Genomic DNA, 15734 nt, shown 5'->3' with positions numbered 1-15734 from the left:
TCATTTGGGTCTGGGTAACCTACTTGTGCACCCTGCGGTAGTGCCACGCTATACTTATCACAGGGATGGATTTCTGGGCCCACGGTTTGGGCCCATAATGGCCACAATTTCTCCAACATGAAGGGCAGTGATTTGGGTTTATGTGGGATAACCCGGCAGGGGCGTAGTACCATCCAGATAAAAGTTTGAAACACGATTCTTGGAGTGACATTGAAATATTTGAAGCGTATGAATAGGTTAACGCATTCTCCCATTTTTCAGGTTGGTAGAACACTTTTAGATCTGACTCCCATCTTGCCTTGTAAGAATTTTTTTTTTCCAAACTTTTTTTATTGGTTTTGGAATTTATAAGGGAAAGGAAGGGGAGAAGGGGGGGTTGGGAGGGAGATGGAGAGGGAGGGCAAGAGGGGGGAACAAGGGAGTACCAGGAGGGAATAGGGAACAAACTTTTTTAAACATTGTTAATACAAACATGCCATGACGCAGAATGGCTTAAAATGAATAGAGACGATGTCTACATATGTACACGTATTCTATATCAATTCTAATATATAAATAGTAGTTGACCAACCGATATGGTATTAGATTAGGTGAATATATCGACCAATGTTAAATCGAATGACCAACTAACATGGTATATATGTATATATATTTAAAAAAAAAATATATATATTGTAGCCCATAGGGGTTCAAGGATATAGTTCTATCCAACGAGTCCATTTCTTTATACTGTAAATTTGTCATAGGAGTTGTTTAACATGGCTAGCTTACGTTCAAATTCTTTGTGAAGGCTAACTTTTTCAATAATATTTTGATTCGATGGCGGGTCAGGCTTTTTCCAGTAATAGGCCAAAGCATTTTTAGTAACTAATAAGATGTGGATAACAAGAGGTTTTAAGGTAGGGTCTATCTGATCTGAGTTCAACGATAGAAGTGCCAATTGAGGAGAGAGGTGAATCTTTTTTGAAAGTATTGAGTTTGAGTTTATTAATATTTTTCCAAAGCGACTTAATAATAGGACAATGCCAAAAGATGTGAATTAAGCTCCCATATTGCCCACAGTTTCTCCAACAGGTTGAAGAATGTTCTTGGTTTATTTTGGAAAGTTTGGCAGGTGTATAATACCATCTAGTAAGAATTTTATGGTGGCATTCTTGTAAGGACATTGAAGCTGTGGCAGAGTAAGAAATGGTACAAGCTTTTTCCCATTCAGAAGGATCAAGACTTAAGTGAAGTTCAGCCTCCCATTTTATTATGTTATGGGTTTTTGTCAAATTCATAGCTTTTGTTTAAACATTTATATATGAATTCCATACTCCAGAATATACTGTGATCAATATTATTGACCAAGTTTACTGCTGGTTCAGAGATACGAGAATTTTTGAGAAGAAACTTATCAATATGATTTTTCAAAACCAGATACTGACAAAATGAAGAGGAAGGAATGTTAAACTGTTTTTTTAGGAGACTAATTGGGTGACAAAGCCGGTCCTTCACTCAAGTCTTTGAGTTTCTTTATCCCTAATTTCTCCCATAGAGGGTCTATGATGTGTTTCAATGACGAGCAAATGACATTAAGTGTAAGATTTTTTAGAGAATCAAAGTTATTGTGACCCCTTTTAGGTTTAGAGAATTTTTTCCATGCACCCAGTATGGGTTGGAAGATAGGATGAGAGTTTGTAATGTCTTTTCTTAGTAGTATTTGGTCTAGGATGAGTAGATTTAGAGATTTGTTATTATTGAAATGGTCATACCAGGCAGGGGGTTCTAAATGCGGCCACCAATGAAGACTCTGCTTTATTAAGTTGGCGTAATAGTATGCCGAGATATTAGGAAGTCCAGCTCCTCCATATCTTTTACTATTATATAGAATATTTTTTGCAATTCTGGGTTTCTTGTTTCCCCAGATGAAGGAGTTGATTTTATTTTGTAAACTAGTTAGAAGAGAAGTCGATATTTTTATTGGGAGTGACCTGAGCAAATATAAAATCTTCGGCAATACATATGACTTAAAAGTCATGATTTTCCCCCACCATGATAGTTCCCCATCTCTATATATGTTGAAGCCATCCGAGATATTTTTAAGCAAGGAGTCAAGATTGTTGGGAATTAAGGAGTCAATATTTTTGCAAAAGTCTATGCCAAGATATGTGAGATTATTATCTGTCCAAGACCAGGGATTGATTTTTTTTTTATCTCCTCTATCTCAGAATTGATAAATTGAAAGGGAGAATTTTTGATTTTGTTTGGTTAATTCTAAAGTAGGACATTTTTGAGAAGGCTTGGAGAAGCTTTTGGATTTTTATCAGGGAATCATGAGATTAGAGATAGAAATGATTATGTCATCAGCATAAAGGCTGATTTTAAACTCTCTAGTGTCCACCTTTAAACCTCTAATTTCTGTGTCATCCCTAATCAATTGGGCCAAAGGCTCTATGGCCAGGACAAAAAGTAGGGGCGATAGGGGACAACCCTGACGGGTGGCACTAGTTATTTTAAATGACTGAGAGAGGTTATTAATGGCATAAACTCTTGCTTTGGGGTTTGAGTAAAGTGCCATTATGGTTGTTAAGAATTGGGAATGAAAACCGAATTTATGTAGAACTGCTTGAAGGTACTTCCAATTGAGGCGGTCAAACGCCTTTTCGGCATCTAGGGATATTATAGTGGCTTTTGTTTTAGTAGATTTTATTAATTTTATTAGATTGATAAGCCTTCTTGTGCCGTCAACTGTTTGTTTTTTTATAAAACCAATATGGTCATTTAGTATAAGCTTGGGTAAAAATTGGTTTAATCTATTTGCAATTATTTTAGCGCAAAGTTTCAGATTGCTATCGATAAGGGATATAGGCCTGTAATTTTTCATTTGGGTTGTGTCCGAATTAGGCTTGGGGATAACTATGATGGTTGCTTCCAGCATTTCATCAGGAAAACGACCACTTTTCGAGGCTGCGTTAAAGACTTTTGCTAGATGAGGGGTTAATAGATTACCAAATGTTCTATAATAATCATTGTTGAACCCGTCTGGGCCTGGCGATTTAAGATGGTTATATATGGTATCCAAGACTTCTTTGTCAGTAAAAGGAGAGGTGAGGTATTCTGTGTCATCGCTGTTAAGTTTAGGGAGAGTCACTGATTTTAAAAATGCATCAATTTCGGATTTGTTTGGTTGGAGATGGGGGCTAGTCTGGTTGATGTTGTATAGGTCTTGATAGTAGTTTGCAAATGACTTTACAATATCTTGGGGATGATTTCGTGACTCACCTTTTGGAGAAGTTATTTTATTCTGCTTCTTATCCTGAGCTTTTGAAGTCTGTTCGTCATATATTTTGAAGGCTTATTGAGATTTTCATATTGTTTTAATTTTGATGATTTTAAGGCAGAATCATAGAATGAGAAGATTATGGCTCTCATGTCTTGTCTGAGTTTTGAAAGCTCGGATTGAATGATGGGGCAGGGAGATGATCTTTTTGCTTGGTTTGACTCTTTGGTTTTGATTTGATTTTGTATATTGACAATTTTCTCTCTGTTTATGTTTTTTCATTCTAGAAGAGATGTAGATTAAGACTCCCCTCAGAACTGCCTTATGGGCATTCCAACAAATGAATGGGTCCACAAGGTTTGAGTCGTTTTCATTGAAGTAGTTTTTAATTGCTGTGGAAATTTCAATATTTAAGGTAGGGGAATTGAAAAGTGAGGAATTACATTTCCAAAGACAATGTTTGCTGATTGGAGCGCCTTCTGAAAATTCACCAATGACTGGAGAATGGTCAGATATCGTTTTTGGCGAAATAGAAATACTTGAGAACTTAGGGAGAGAGAAAACATCTGACAAAATTAAGTCTATCCTAGAGGCTGAATGATGTGGGTCAGAGAAATGACTAAATTCAATTGAGGTCAAATTTAGACATCGAAAAACGTCGAACAATTCGTTTGTATGCAACCATTTGCTGAGCGTTTCAGATTTGTTTCTATTTGTTGCTGTGGAGTCCATTTTGCCGTCTGGAACGATATTGAAATCGCCAGCAATTAGTAGAGTACCTTTTTTAATTGCATTTATTTTTTTCATAAGCTTATTAAGGAATTTAATTTGGCCTCTGTTGGGGGCGTATACATTCGCTATTGTATATGTGACTTGATTTAGATTACAAATCAGGATGTGAAAATGACCTTTTTTCGTCTTTGACCTCATCCAAAAGTTCGAAGGAAAGAGAGTTTTTAATTAATGTTATTACCCCTGCCTTTTTCTTTGGACCGGAAGATTCAAAAATGTTAGGAAAGTTTTTGTCTAGAAAGTTGGGATGAGAATTATGCTTGAATTTCGATTCTTGAAGGCACACAATGTCAGAATGAGAGCAATTCAACTCATTGTGAATTATGAATCTCTTTCTTGGGCTGTTAAGCCCTCTGACATTGTACGTCATCAATTTTAGTTTCATTTTGTGTAGATTGCACCTGATGGACTACTTTGGATAAAAAAAAAACCTGAAAATTTAAATCAAACTGTATCTGAAATTGCTCAGATAAAATATATACAGTATGACAAGCAAATATAACTTTAGCAAATAATACTAAAACCGAACAAGGTCCTCCAGAAGGAATCCACTCCTGTGGATTCTACTTTAGTGTGGGGGAAAGTTTTTGGTAGCAAGCTCTAAGGAACTTCTCTAACAGTAGAAACAAAGAGACTTTAGAACCTCATGTGAAACTTTAAGACTGATAGCCTGAATGACAAGATTAGGCCTTGAGGAGAATCAAGATTATTTCAGGTGGTGCCTTTGGAGTCGTCAGAGGCTGTAGTTTTGTCGCGATGAGGGATTTTGTTTGCTTTCAAGAATTCCATACCATCTTTTGGAGAAAGTAGGGCTGTCGTTTTTCCCTTGAAATGGACAAGGAGCTTAAGGGGGAAACCCCATTTATATGAAATCCTATTGTCTCTTAGAGGTACCATTATGATCTTGAATGCTTTCCTACCTTCAATTGTATCTTTGGAGAGATCCGCATAAAATCTCAAGTGGTTATAGGGTTCAGGGAACCCACCTTTTTGTCTGACACAATTTAGCAATTGATCTTTTATGTGGAAGAAGTGAACTCTCATTATTGTGTCTCTTGGTGCCTCCTTAGGGATGTTAGGCGGTTTAGGAAGTCTATGGATCCTGTCAATTATGAGGTCCTGGTCAGTTAAAGATGGGATAATTTTCTTGAACACTTTCTTTGTGTAGTCAGCGAAATTATTGGGAGAGACAGACTCAGGAATTCCTCTAATTTTTAAATTGTTTCTCCGATTTCTGTCCTCCAAGTCTGCCAATTTTGTTTTTAGGTTGAGTAACTCTTTCTTTATTTCTTGGTTTCCTTTTTGGGTGGAGTTTAATTTTTCCTCTACATCTATCAATCTGGTTTCCTGGTTTTCCAATTTTTTGTGGAATATTTCAAGTGTTTCTTGGAAAATCTTAGTTTGGTTATTCAATGTGATTTTTAGGCTATTATTGATTTTGTCAGCGAGACTAGCTATATATAGCTCAATGGAATTTTTGTCATTTGAATTAGGGTATTCAATTTCTGGCTCTCCTTTTTTAAACTTTGATTTTTCAGGGCTGAGGTTTGGTGAAGAGAGAGAAGAGTTATCCGATTCTTCACTTGTTGAGTTATATTGTAAGAGAGGTTTTACCCCCCATTCTCCTGGGACTTTTCTCTTTGATGAAATGGAGGTGTCCATGTCATCTGTTATTTTGGAGGAAGAAATTGTTGCTTTGGTTCGTTCATTTGGTGTTTTACCACTGTTATTTGTCTGATTTGATTTTAAAGTTTTGTTAGAGAGTAGGTTTTCATCTCCTTTTATGGGAGACCTTGATTTGGTAGGGCTCAGAGTGTTAATTGCATCCATTGAAAGATTGCGGTAAAGGCCTTTTTGCTTTTGAGCTCTTAAAGGGATGGATGATTTTGAATTTTTCTGGGACATTTACTGTTTGCGGGTATGAGGGAATCAAGCCTAGAACCAGTCAATACGGTATTAGAAGTTTAAACCAAGCAATATGGTATCAGATGACCAACTAGTTTGGTATAAGGTTAGGTGAATATATCAACCAACGTGGAAACAAATGACCAACTATTATGGTATTATAATAATAAAATAAAAAGAATAAATAAAAATGGGTTGTCCAATTAATATGGTATTAGAATTTTTAGGGGGTTAAGGGGACCAATTGGTATGGTATTAGAAATTGAGCGCAGTCTCTGCAGAGAAACCTGAAAACAAAGGATTAACCTGGGTATCCAGATGTGTTCTATCTTGTGGTAGTAGGTAGATGCGGTAGACAGACTGAGTCTTGCTGCTTTCAAACTGTATTCAGTGATGATAGCCTATGGATAAGAAAACGAAGCGCTCACGTGCTCAAAAATAAATGAGTTGTTGTAGATAATATGACCCCTTTAAATGGATCCAATATGAAAGATGAAATCCAATTTGTGGGTTTTGTCAGGTCTGGTGTTCTATACAAGACAAATTATGTCTTAAATTTTTTAGGATAAATGACCCCTTTGACTCAGAGATAGAGATTTCAAGGGGTCAATGATCCTGTGAATATATAACTATAAAAGGTGCGCCCCCTCTAAATGATTTCACAGCAGTATCTATGGTATTGAGGGGTTAATTATATAGTACACTCATATATGTTGGTAGAGATGTTTGTGGTAGTAATCCCTCTTAGGCCGCTTTCACACTTCAGGCTTTCGGTATCCGGCATGGGGCGGCGAAAAACCGGACTGCCGGATCCGGCCGCATACGCAGACACCGGATCCTTCTTTCTGCCGGATATATTCCTGGCAGAGAAGGTCTTCCGGGCATGCGCAGTGTGAAAAACCGTTCCGGCGTTGGGAAAAAACGTTGCATGCAACGTTTTTTCCAGACGCCGGACCTGTTATTTTCTTCGGATCCGGAAAAAAACGGACGCACCGCATTGCCTTCCGGCGTATTGCGGCAGCAATGAAACAGCACGTGGAAAAAGCCGGATCTGGTCGTAACAGGTGCCGGATCCGGCAGTCCGGTTTTTCGCCGCACCATGCCGGATACCGAAAGCCTGAAGTGTGAAAGCGGCCTTATTCAGAGCTTATTGAAATTTGATACCTCCGCTGTAAGAGAAAGCTATTATCCTTGTGGCCTCGCAGTTATCAGCCACTTTTCCTTGTGAATATAAAACTATAAAAAGTGCGTCCCCTTTAAGTGATTTTAAAGCAATATCGGTGGTATTGAGGGGTTATTTATATAGTGCACTCATATATATTGGTAGAGATGATTGTGGCAGTAACCCCTCTTATCCTGAGCTTATTGAAATTTGATACCGCTACTGTATGAGAAAGCTGTTTTCCTTATGGTCTCGCAGTTATCAGCCACTTTTTTAACAGCAGTTGCGACTCTTCTCAGCTGTTTCTATAGATGTGCGCTTATATCCCCAGCAGAATACAGGGGTCACTACCCCATTTAAACCGGGGAACGCAAGGCCCAGGCGGGGGTTTACTTGCTTCTGAGTGGAGCTCACTGATGACAGCGGTTGGTGTTCACTATGTCAGGAACTTAGATGTAAACTTCTGGCAGGCTCATAGGTACAATAAAGGGCTGCTGTAGCATATGAGGTAATTAGGCCTCAGAAATGCGGCCTAGCAGGCCTCCCTCAGGCTGGAGCCGGTATAAAGGTACTGTCACACTTAGCGATGCACCAGCGATCCCGACCAGCGATATGGTGCGGTCAGGATCGCTGGTACATCACTAAGAGGTCGCTAGTGAGCTGCCACACAGGCAGATCTCACCAGCGACATCGCAGAGGACGGGGGTCGCTACTTACCTGTCACACCAGGCGATCATGCGTCCTCCCGCCCGGCTCCACGTGTCGCACGTCTCTCCACAGGAAGCTGACGACGAGAAGCGGTCCTGAACGTTCTGGCGCGATCATTGATAACCAGCGGGGGAGCGGGTCGTAGGTAAGTATCAGACACAGCGATGTCGCTAGCAATATCGCTATAACGTCACAAGTTATAGCGATATTGCTAGCGATATCGCTTAGGCCGGTTTCACATTTGCGTTAAAGACCGCAGCGTCGGCCTGTGCATGGCCGCCACTAAGCCCCGCCCCTGCCACGCCCCCTCCGATAGCTCCGCCTCCGAGCGCATGACGCTGCACGCATCATGCATCGCCTATCTTTATTACTGAGGGCGCAGGCCGTGCGCAGTATGCGTTTGGCGGCGCCTGCATCCTTTTGATGGTGCGCCGAGCGCAACCAAATTGCAACAGGTTGCATTTGGCTCTGGTCGGTGCACCGTCAAAAGGACGCAGGTGCCGCCAAACGCATACTGCGCACGGCCTGCATCCTCAGTGATAAAGATAGGGGACGCATGCAGCGTCATGCGCCCGGAGGCGGAGCTATCGGAGGGGACGCGGCAGGGGTGGGGCTTAGCGGCGGCCGTGCGCTGGCCGTCGCTGCGCCCCGAAACGTAAATGTGAAACTAGCCTTAGTGTGACAGTACCTTAAGTCCAAACGTTACCAATTTGCACAATATTGGGCTTATTTTGCTCTAGATGATGAGCTTGTGATGTCTCTTGAATGGATGGATAATAAAAATCACTTGTTTGCAGGAATGGATGTCGCTTTAGGGAAAAGTTCCTCAGAGCTCATAGACTGCACCTCTCACTCCATGACAGTCTTAGGCCTCGCCCCCGCCTTGTAAGAATTTTTAACCACCTCATTGTCTTTGTTGAACCAATTGTATTATGCTCTTACAGCTCCAGAAAATATTATGATTGATGTTGCTTAAAAGGTTTATTGTTGCTTCCAAAAATTAGGTTTTTTTTAATGGAGAAAGTCCTGAATCTGATTTTTTAGTATCACATTTTATAAGAATGCTGATGAGGGAAGATTAAAATTGGTCTTTAAGTCGCCAAAGGAATAGAAATTTATCCCGTCATAAATGTCTTTTAGTTTCTTTATGCCATGTTCTGGCCAAAGTGAAGGGAGCATGAGATTGTGAAAAGCTAGTATGAGAGATAATGGGAGTTTTTTTTCAGGGTGCTAATTTTGTCTGTTCCTTTCTTGGGATGGGATAATTTTTTCCACGCGTGTAGGGAGGCGGGGAAGATGGGGTGGTTGTGCGTATAAGGGCTTTTATGTAGCACATGTTTAAATAATAAATCTCGCCGAGGTCTGTTATTATTTAATGCAATTTCCAAGTCTAGCCATGCCGGAGGTTCTTCGTGGGACAGCCAGTAAATACTTTGTTTGATAAGATTAGCAAAATAATATTCCGAGATATTTGGGTGGCCTAGACCCCCAAATAGTTTTTTTTGTAAAGGATATTAGTAAGAATTCTGGCTTTTTTAAATGTTCCAAATGAAGGAATTGATTAAGGACTGGATGCTTGTTAGGTAAGAGGTTGAAATTGTAAGAGGAAGGGCTCTAAAGAATAAAAATTTTAACTGTTAAGGATTTGCCCCACCATGAGAGATCTCTATCTCCATAGATGGAGAAATCCCTAGTAATGGTGTTAATTAGGGCGTTCAGGTTTGAGGGAATTAAAGAGTTGGGATTTTTTTGCAATCGTAATACCGAGATATGTAATTTCTTTGTCTGCCCAGCTTAAAGGGAATCTGTCACCCTTTTTTTGGACTATGAGCTGCCGACATTGACATCAGGGGCTTATCTACAGCATTCTGTAATGCTGTAGATAAGCCCCCCGATGTAACCTGAAAGATTAGAAAAAAGAGTTAGATTATACTCACCCCTGCGTCCGGTCCGGTCCGTGGGTGTCACCGTCCGGTCCGGTCCGGCGCCTCCCATCTTCATACGATGACGTCCTCTTCTTCCCTTCCTGTCATGGCTCCGGCGCAGGCGCAATGCTCTGCCCTGTTGAGGGCAGACCAGATTCCTACAGTGCGCAGGTGTCGGGAGAGGTCTGGCGCCGGCGCACTGCAGTATTCTGCTCTGCCCTCAACAGGGCAGAGCAGTGTGCCTGCGCCGGAGCCACGACAGGAAGGAAAGAAGAGGACAGCATCATATGAAGATGGGAGGCGTCGGACCGGACCGAGACACCCATCGGACCGGACCGCCCTCCCGGTGAGTATAATCTAACCCTTTTTCTTATCTTTCAGGTTACATCAGGGGCTTATCTACAGCATTACAGAATGCTGTAGATAAGCCCCTGATGGCGGTGCCGGCAGCTCATAGTCCAAAAAAAAGGGTGACAGATTCCCTTTAAAGATGACTTATCTTTGATTTGGATGTCGCTTAGGTGAAAGTGGAGGATTTTTTATTTATCCTCATTTATTTTGAAATAGGATAAGTCTGAAAAGAGTTTAAGGGCGTTTTGAAGCTCTTTAATTGAGTTTATTGGGTCAGATAGGGTTAAAATTAAGTTGTCCACGAATAAGCTAATTTTACACTGATGTGATGGTGTCTCAACTCCTTTTATGTTGTGATTTGGTCTAATTGATTGGGCCAGAGGTTCCATGGCTATTATAAATAGCAGGGGGGAGAGGGGGCAACCCTGCCTGGTACCATTGGTGATTGAAAATGGGTTAGAAATATGATTGTTAGAATAGATTCTGGCTCTAGGATTAGAGTATAAAGCCATTATAGATTATATAAATTTCTCGTTGAAGATGAATTTGACAAGTGATAGTTTTAAAAAGTCCCAGTTGAGTCGATTGAATGCTTTTACAGCATCGAGAGTGAATATGGCTGTGGGAAGTTTAGAAGAGTTTATCAATGTAATAATGTTAATAATTCTTCTCATACAGTCTGTAGATTGACGTCCTTTAACAAAACCGATTGGGTCATTGTTGATTAATTGTGGGGGGAACTTTTAGTCTATTAGCCATGATTTTTGAGTAGATCTTTATATCTGAATTAATTAAGGAGATTGGTCTATAGTTAGTAACTTTGTCCAAATCTCCTTTGGGTTTGGGGATCAGAATAATGGTGGCCTCCAGCATCTCTGCAAGGAAAGATCCTGAAGAAGATGCCAGATAAAAAATTTGGAATAAGTGAGGGGATAAAATCTTATTAAAAATTCTATAATATTCGTTGCTGAAGCCGTCAGGGCCAGGGGATTTGAAAGGTTTTAAGTGTTGAATATTTTCCTCTATTTCTTCGATTGTGAAAGGAGATGTTAATGATTCCAGGTCTTTCGGGGGGTAGTTTGGGAAGATTAATGGATGACAAAAAGGATTCAATAGGTGTTTTATCTGGTTGGGGGGAGGATGGGTGTAGATTTATGCTATATAGGTTGTGGTCATAATTAGCAAATGTGTCTGCTATATCTTGGTGTGTGATAGGGATGTGCCATTTGGGGATATGATTTTATTTATTCTATTGTTTTGTCTTTTCTTCTTAATTCGATTCGTCATGAATCTGGTTGGCTTGTTTAGGGACGAATACATTTTGTATTTGGATGATTTTATTGTCAAATCATAAAATGAGACTATTGTAGATTTTAGTTCTTGCCTGAGTTTCAGGATTTTCGATTGTGTCTCTGTTGAAGGGGAGAGAAGATTACGTTGTGTTGATTCTTTAATTTTTATTCGAGATTGACGGTTAACGATTTTGGCCCTGATATTTTTTTTTCCTCTGGAAGATAGCTGCATTATTATACCTCTTTGTGACGGCTTTGTGGACACACCATCGAATAATGGATCAATTGTTTCAGAGCTATTGTCTTCAAAGTAGTATTTTAAGGAAGATTCAATAGTATCTTTATGGGTGGGATTATGTAAAAGATTAGAGTTACACAAGAAAGGGGCACCTAGTCTTCATTCTCCTGTAACTGGGGAGTGATCAGAAGTTGTTTTGGTTTCAATGGGAACTTTTTTAAACTTTGGCAGGGTGAATATATCTGTAATCATCAGATCAATGCGTGAAGCCGACTGATGAACATCAGAAAAGTGTGTGTATTCAATAGATGTGGTGTTGATGGACCTAAAGATGTCAAAGAGCTTGTTTTGGGGCAACCAATTGTTGAGGGTGGTGGACTTGTGTCTGTTTGTTGGTGAGGAATCTAGGTGGCCGTCAGGGACTATGCTGAAGTCTCCTGATTAAGTCTCCTTTGATTGAGGTGACCTTCTTTAGAAGTTTGTCCATGAACCTTAGCTGGCCATTGTTGGGGGCACAAGTGTTGACTTTCGTACACAGTCGATTGTTTAAGTGACAGATTAGTATGTGGACTCTTCCCTTGGTATCTTTGTGTTCTTCAACGAATTTGAATGAGATAGTGTTTTTTAATGATAGTGAGAACCCCCCTTTTTCTTTTTGGGATTTTTAGACTAAAAAATGTGGGGAAAGTTTTTGTGGGAGAATTTAGGATGGTTGTTATCTTTCATAAATTTGGATTCTAGGATGCATATTAAGTCGGCACGTGACTTGTTTATTTCTCTCCACAATGTAAACCTTTTATTTTTGGACTATTCAAGCACCTTTAGGGTAAGTGCACACGTTGCGGATTGTGCTCCGGATTTTTCCACGCGGATTTGGCTAAATCTGCAGGTAAATCCGCAGGTCAAAAGACCCGCATTTTATCTGCGGATTAGCTTGCGGTTTCCCCCTGCGGTTTGACACCTGGTAATGGAGCAGATGTGAAACCGCTGCAGATTCCGCACAAAGAAGTGACATGCTGCGGATTTAAAACCACAGAAAATCCGTGTGGAAAAATCCGCAGCATGTGCACAGCGGTTTTCATTTTCCATAGAAAATAAAGGTACTGTACAACGCAGCAGAAACTGCTGCGGATCCGCAGGGCCAAAAACGCTGCGGATCCGCAGCAGAATCCGCAGCGTGTGCACACACCCTTACATTATATGTCATGAGTTTAATGCTCATGGTGAAACCGTGAAGAGTAGAAGTTTGTTTTGGATTCACTTTAGGCTATGTGCACACGGTGCGGATTTTGCTGCGGATCCGCAGCGTTTCAGGCTCTGCGGGTCCGCAGCAGATTTAGGTGTGTTGTACAGTACCATTGTTTTCAATGTTAAACTGAAAAACGCTGTGCACATGCTGCGGATTTTTCCGCGCGGATTTGCTGTGGGCTCAAATCTGCAGCATGTTAATTCTTTGTGCGGATTCCGCAGGCTAATCCGCAGGTCTTTTGACCTGAGAATTTACCTGCAGATTTTTCTAAATCCCGCACGGAAAAATCTGCAGGACCAAAAGCTACGTGTGCACATAGCCTAAAGGTATAGAGTATGTATGTACGTCACAATGTCTATGAATTAGACTAAAGAACCTGTAATACAGAGCAAATAACAGCCAAACAAAATGTAACAAAGTACAACAAAGAATTACTACTTATTACAAAGTAATTAGATTGATAAGTGGTTGGTGGAGGGTTCTTCTCTTCTTATTTGGGGAGAAAGTTTGTGGAAAGGAGAACATGAGGAAATAACCTCTTATGAGAAATGTAATGACGGAAAATAGTAAAGTATTATAGGAAAATGTTATTAAACATTTTGTTAGTATTAACTAGAGTCTTCTTACTAAACAAAGTGTTCAGAATCCTCTAGGAACCAACCACTATCACCTCCTGAGACCGCGCTGCACCCCCCGAACTATTCTGTAACGGATATCCGTCATGGAGGGTTAAGGTGTTATATTGATCTCTTAGTCCTCATGAGGCCGGTGTACTTATTTCCATTGAAGAATAGTAATAAGTATTTTCTGAGTCCATGCTTAAAAAAATCATTTACAAATTATACAACTAGTCTGATGTGGATTTTCAAAAGTTAGTACACCCGCCTCATCAGGTCTAAGAGATCTATTTAGTTTGTAATGTGAAATCTGCTGACAGATCCGTTTTGAAATGTAAGTACATAATGCCGGGTTCAGACCGCTGTACTAAAACCCGGGACAGTCAGGTCTGCAGCTCTGTGGTCACCAGGACACTGGCCATCATGGGTCAGGGTCTTCATGCTCAATGTGTACGGTCCATGGGGCTCGCAGGACGGCACATGGACCAATCATACGCTCATATGAACGAGCCCTGGTGGACCGATCCTCTGCATTATTCCTCGTCTAGCGCCACCCGCAGGCGATTGATTTACGTTTATTTAGTGCTGCACTAATATATCAGTGCTGATCCTTATATATGGGGGGTCTCCCGCATTCATTCCTTAGCCTTTAATTATCACAAGACCCTTGGACCTAAAATTGGGTTCTGATTGTCAGATAACCCCCTTGTCTGTAATATGTCTTGCATTATACTATATACTCATTTTTCGTCATTTCATAGGTCCAGGAGAAATCACACCTGGCAAAACCAGAACAGCAGTTCCTGGAAATCGCCAGCACACGAGCACCGCCGGTAAAAACCCATCAAGACCCGAGAAATGGAGAAAATAACCGGACTGTAACAAAACCGCCAAGAATCTTTGAAAGATGCAAAACTGAAATGTCTTATAAAATAAAACCTAAAAACATGAGATGAACGGAGTCTATTTTACCATTGGGCATGATATGGGAAATTTCCTAAATACTGTGCTCAAATTTGTTTCATAATTTCCAAGCTCTCTGCTTGCTGTCAATGAAGAGAAACATTCTGGTTTGTCTTTTCACTCCACTTCTCCCAGGAATCATAACTTTTTTTTCCTGTTATTATTGTTGTATGAGGGCTTTTTTATTATTATTATTTTTATTTATGAGGCCATATTTTTTTGCAGGACGAGCTGTAGTTTAAGGTGACTCCATTCATTTTATCTTGTAATGTACTGAAACACGGGAATCAAAAAATCCAATTATATTAAAAAGTGAAAAGACCCACAATTCTGCAATTGTTTTTTGTTTTTTTTGTTTTTTTATGGCGTTCATAGTCCAGTAAAAATGACCTACCAAAATGATTTTCCAGGTCAGTATGATTACAGCAATATCAAACTAATAAGGTTAATTTTTTATTTTTCAGTGTCTAAAATTTTTTTTGAACTTTTTAAAAACAAAATTTTTTTATTAGTGTTGCCATTTTTCGAGACTCGTAACTTTTATGGATTTTTCTATCAGTGGAGTTGTGTAAGGACTTGCTTTTCTTGTGTTGTGAGCTGTGGTTTTTATTGATACCATTTTGGGGTAGGTAAGATGTTTTTAACTTGTATCTTGGGCATGGACCCAGAGTAACGTTTCCTGATGTGACGTTTCCCGTAGTGAGGTTCCCCAGAGTGAGGTTCCCCGGAGTGATGTTCCTCGGAGTGATGCTCCCCGATGTGACGTTTCCCGTAGTGACTCTCCCCAATGTGACCCTCCCCGGAGTGATGCCCCCCGATGTGATGTTCCCTGAAGTGATGATCCCCGGTGTGACGTTTCCTGGTGTGACGTTCCCCAGTGAAGGCTCCTTCATTGACCTCATGCTATCGCTCTCAAAAGCAATCATGGTGTAGAGGAAGACGGCAATGGAGGCTGTAATGGAGGTCTGGTCTCTTCAGCGATGAGTCCGAGACCAAAGTCGGACTCAATGGTAGCCGGAGGCAGGTGTGGAGACCACGTGGGGAACACCATTAAGAAGGGAACGTCACATCGGTCCTATTCCCAGGAGTATGCTGGGGGTGTTATCATGTACGGTGACCAGACGCCCTCTAGTCTTCTCACCAGTTACAGATCGGCTTGTCATTGATTGGTGGTGGGACTAGTGGTACAACCATTTCTCAAAAGTCTCCCAGTTGCCTTTTTTCAACATAACCTCATTGCTCGTACTACTGTGAGCGGTCTGTGCGTGCT

General features: G+C 40.5%; 1 protein-coding gene across 1 annotated transcript in view; it reads left to right on the top strand.

The window, feature by feature from the left end:
- LOC141057190 (kinesin-like protein KIF19) overlaps positions 1-14566 on the top strand; it is a 95436-nt gene extending 80870 nt beyond the window's left edge. Inside the window, exon 20 of the mRNA XM_073553733.1 lies at positions 14263-14566. Coding sequence (XP_073409834.1) covers positions 14263-14372 — 110 coding nt within the window. The 3' untranslated portion in view covers positions 14373-14566. The remainder of the gene's footprint in view (positions 1-14262) is intronic.
- Positions 14567-15734: the final 1168 nt, after the last annotated feature.

Source organism: Dendrobates tinctorius, unplaced genomic scaffold (assembly GCF_039654945.1).
Source record: "Dendrobates tinctorius isolate UK_male_01 unplaced genomic scaffold, ASM3965494v1 ptg000202l, whole genome shotgun sequence".
NCBI classification, from domain to species: Eukaryota; Metazoa; Chordata; class Amphibia; order Anura; family Dendrobatidae; genus Dendrobates; species Dendrobates tinctorius.
Note: the sequence above shows the minus strand (reverse complement) of the source record. Positions and strands in the feature narration are given on the sequence as shown.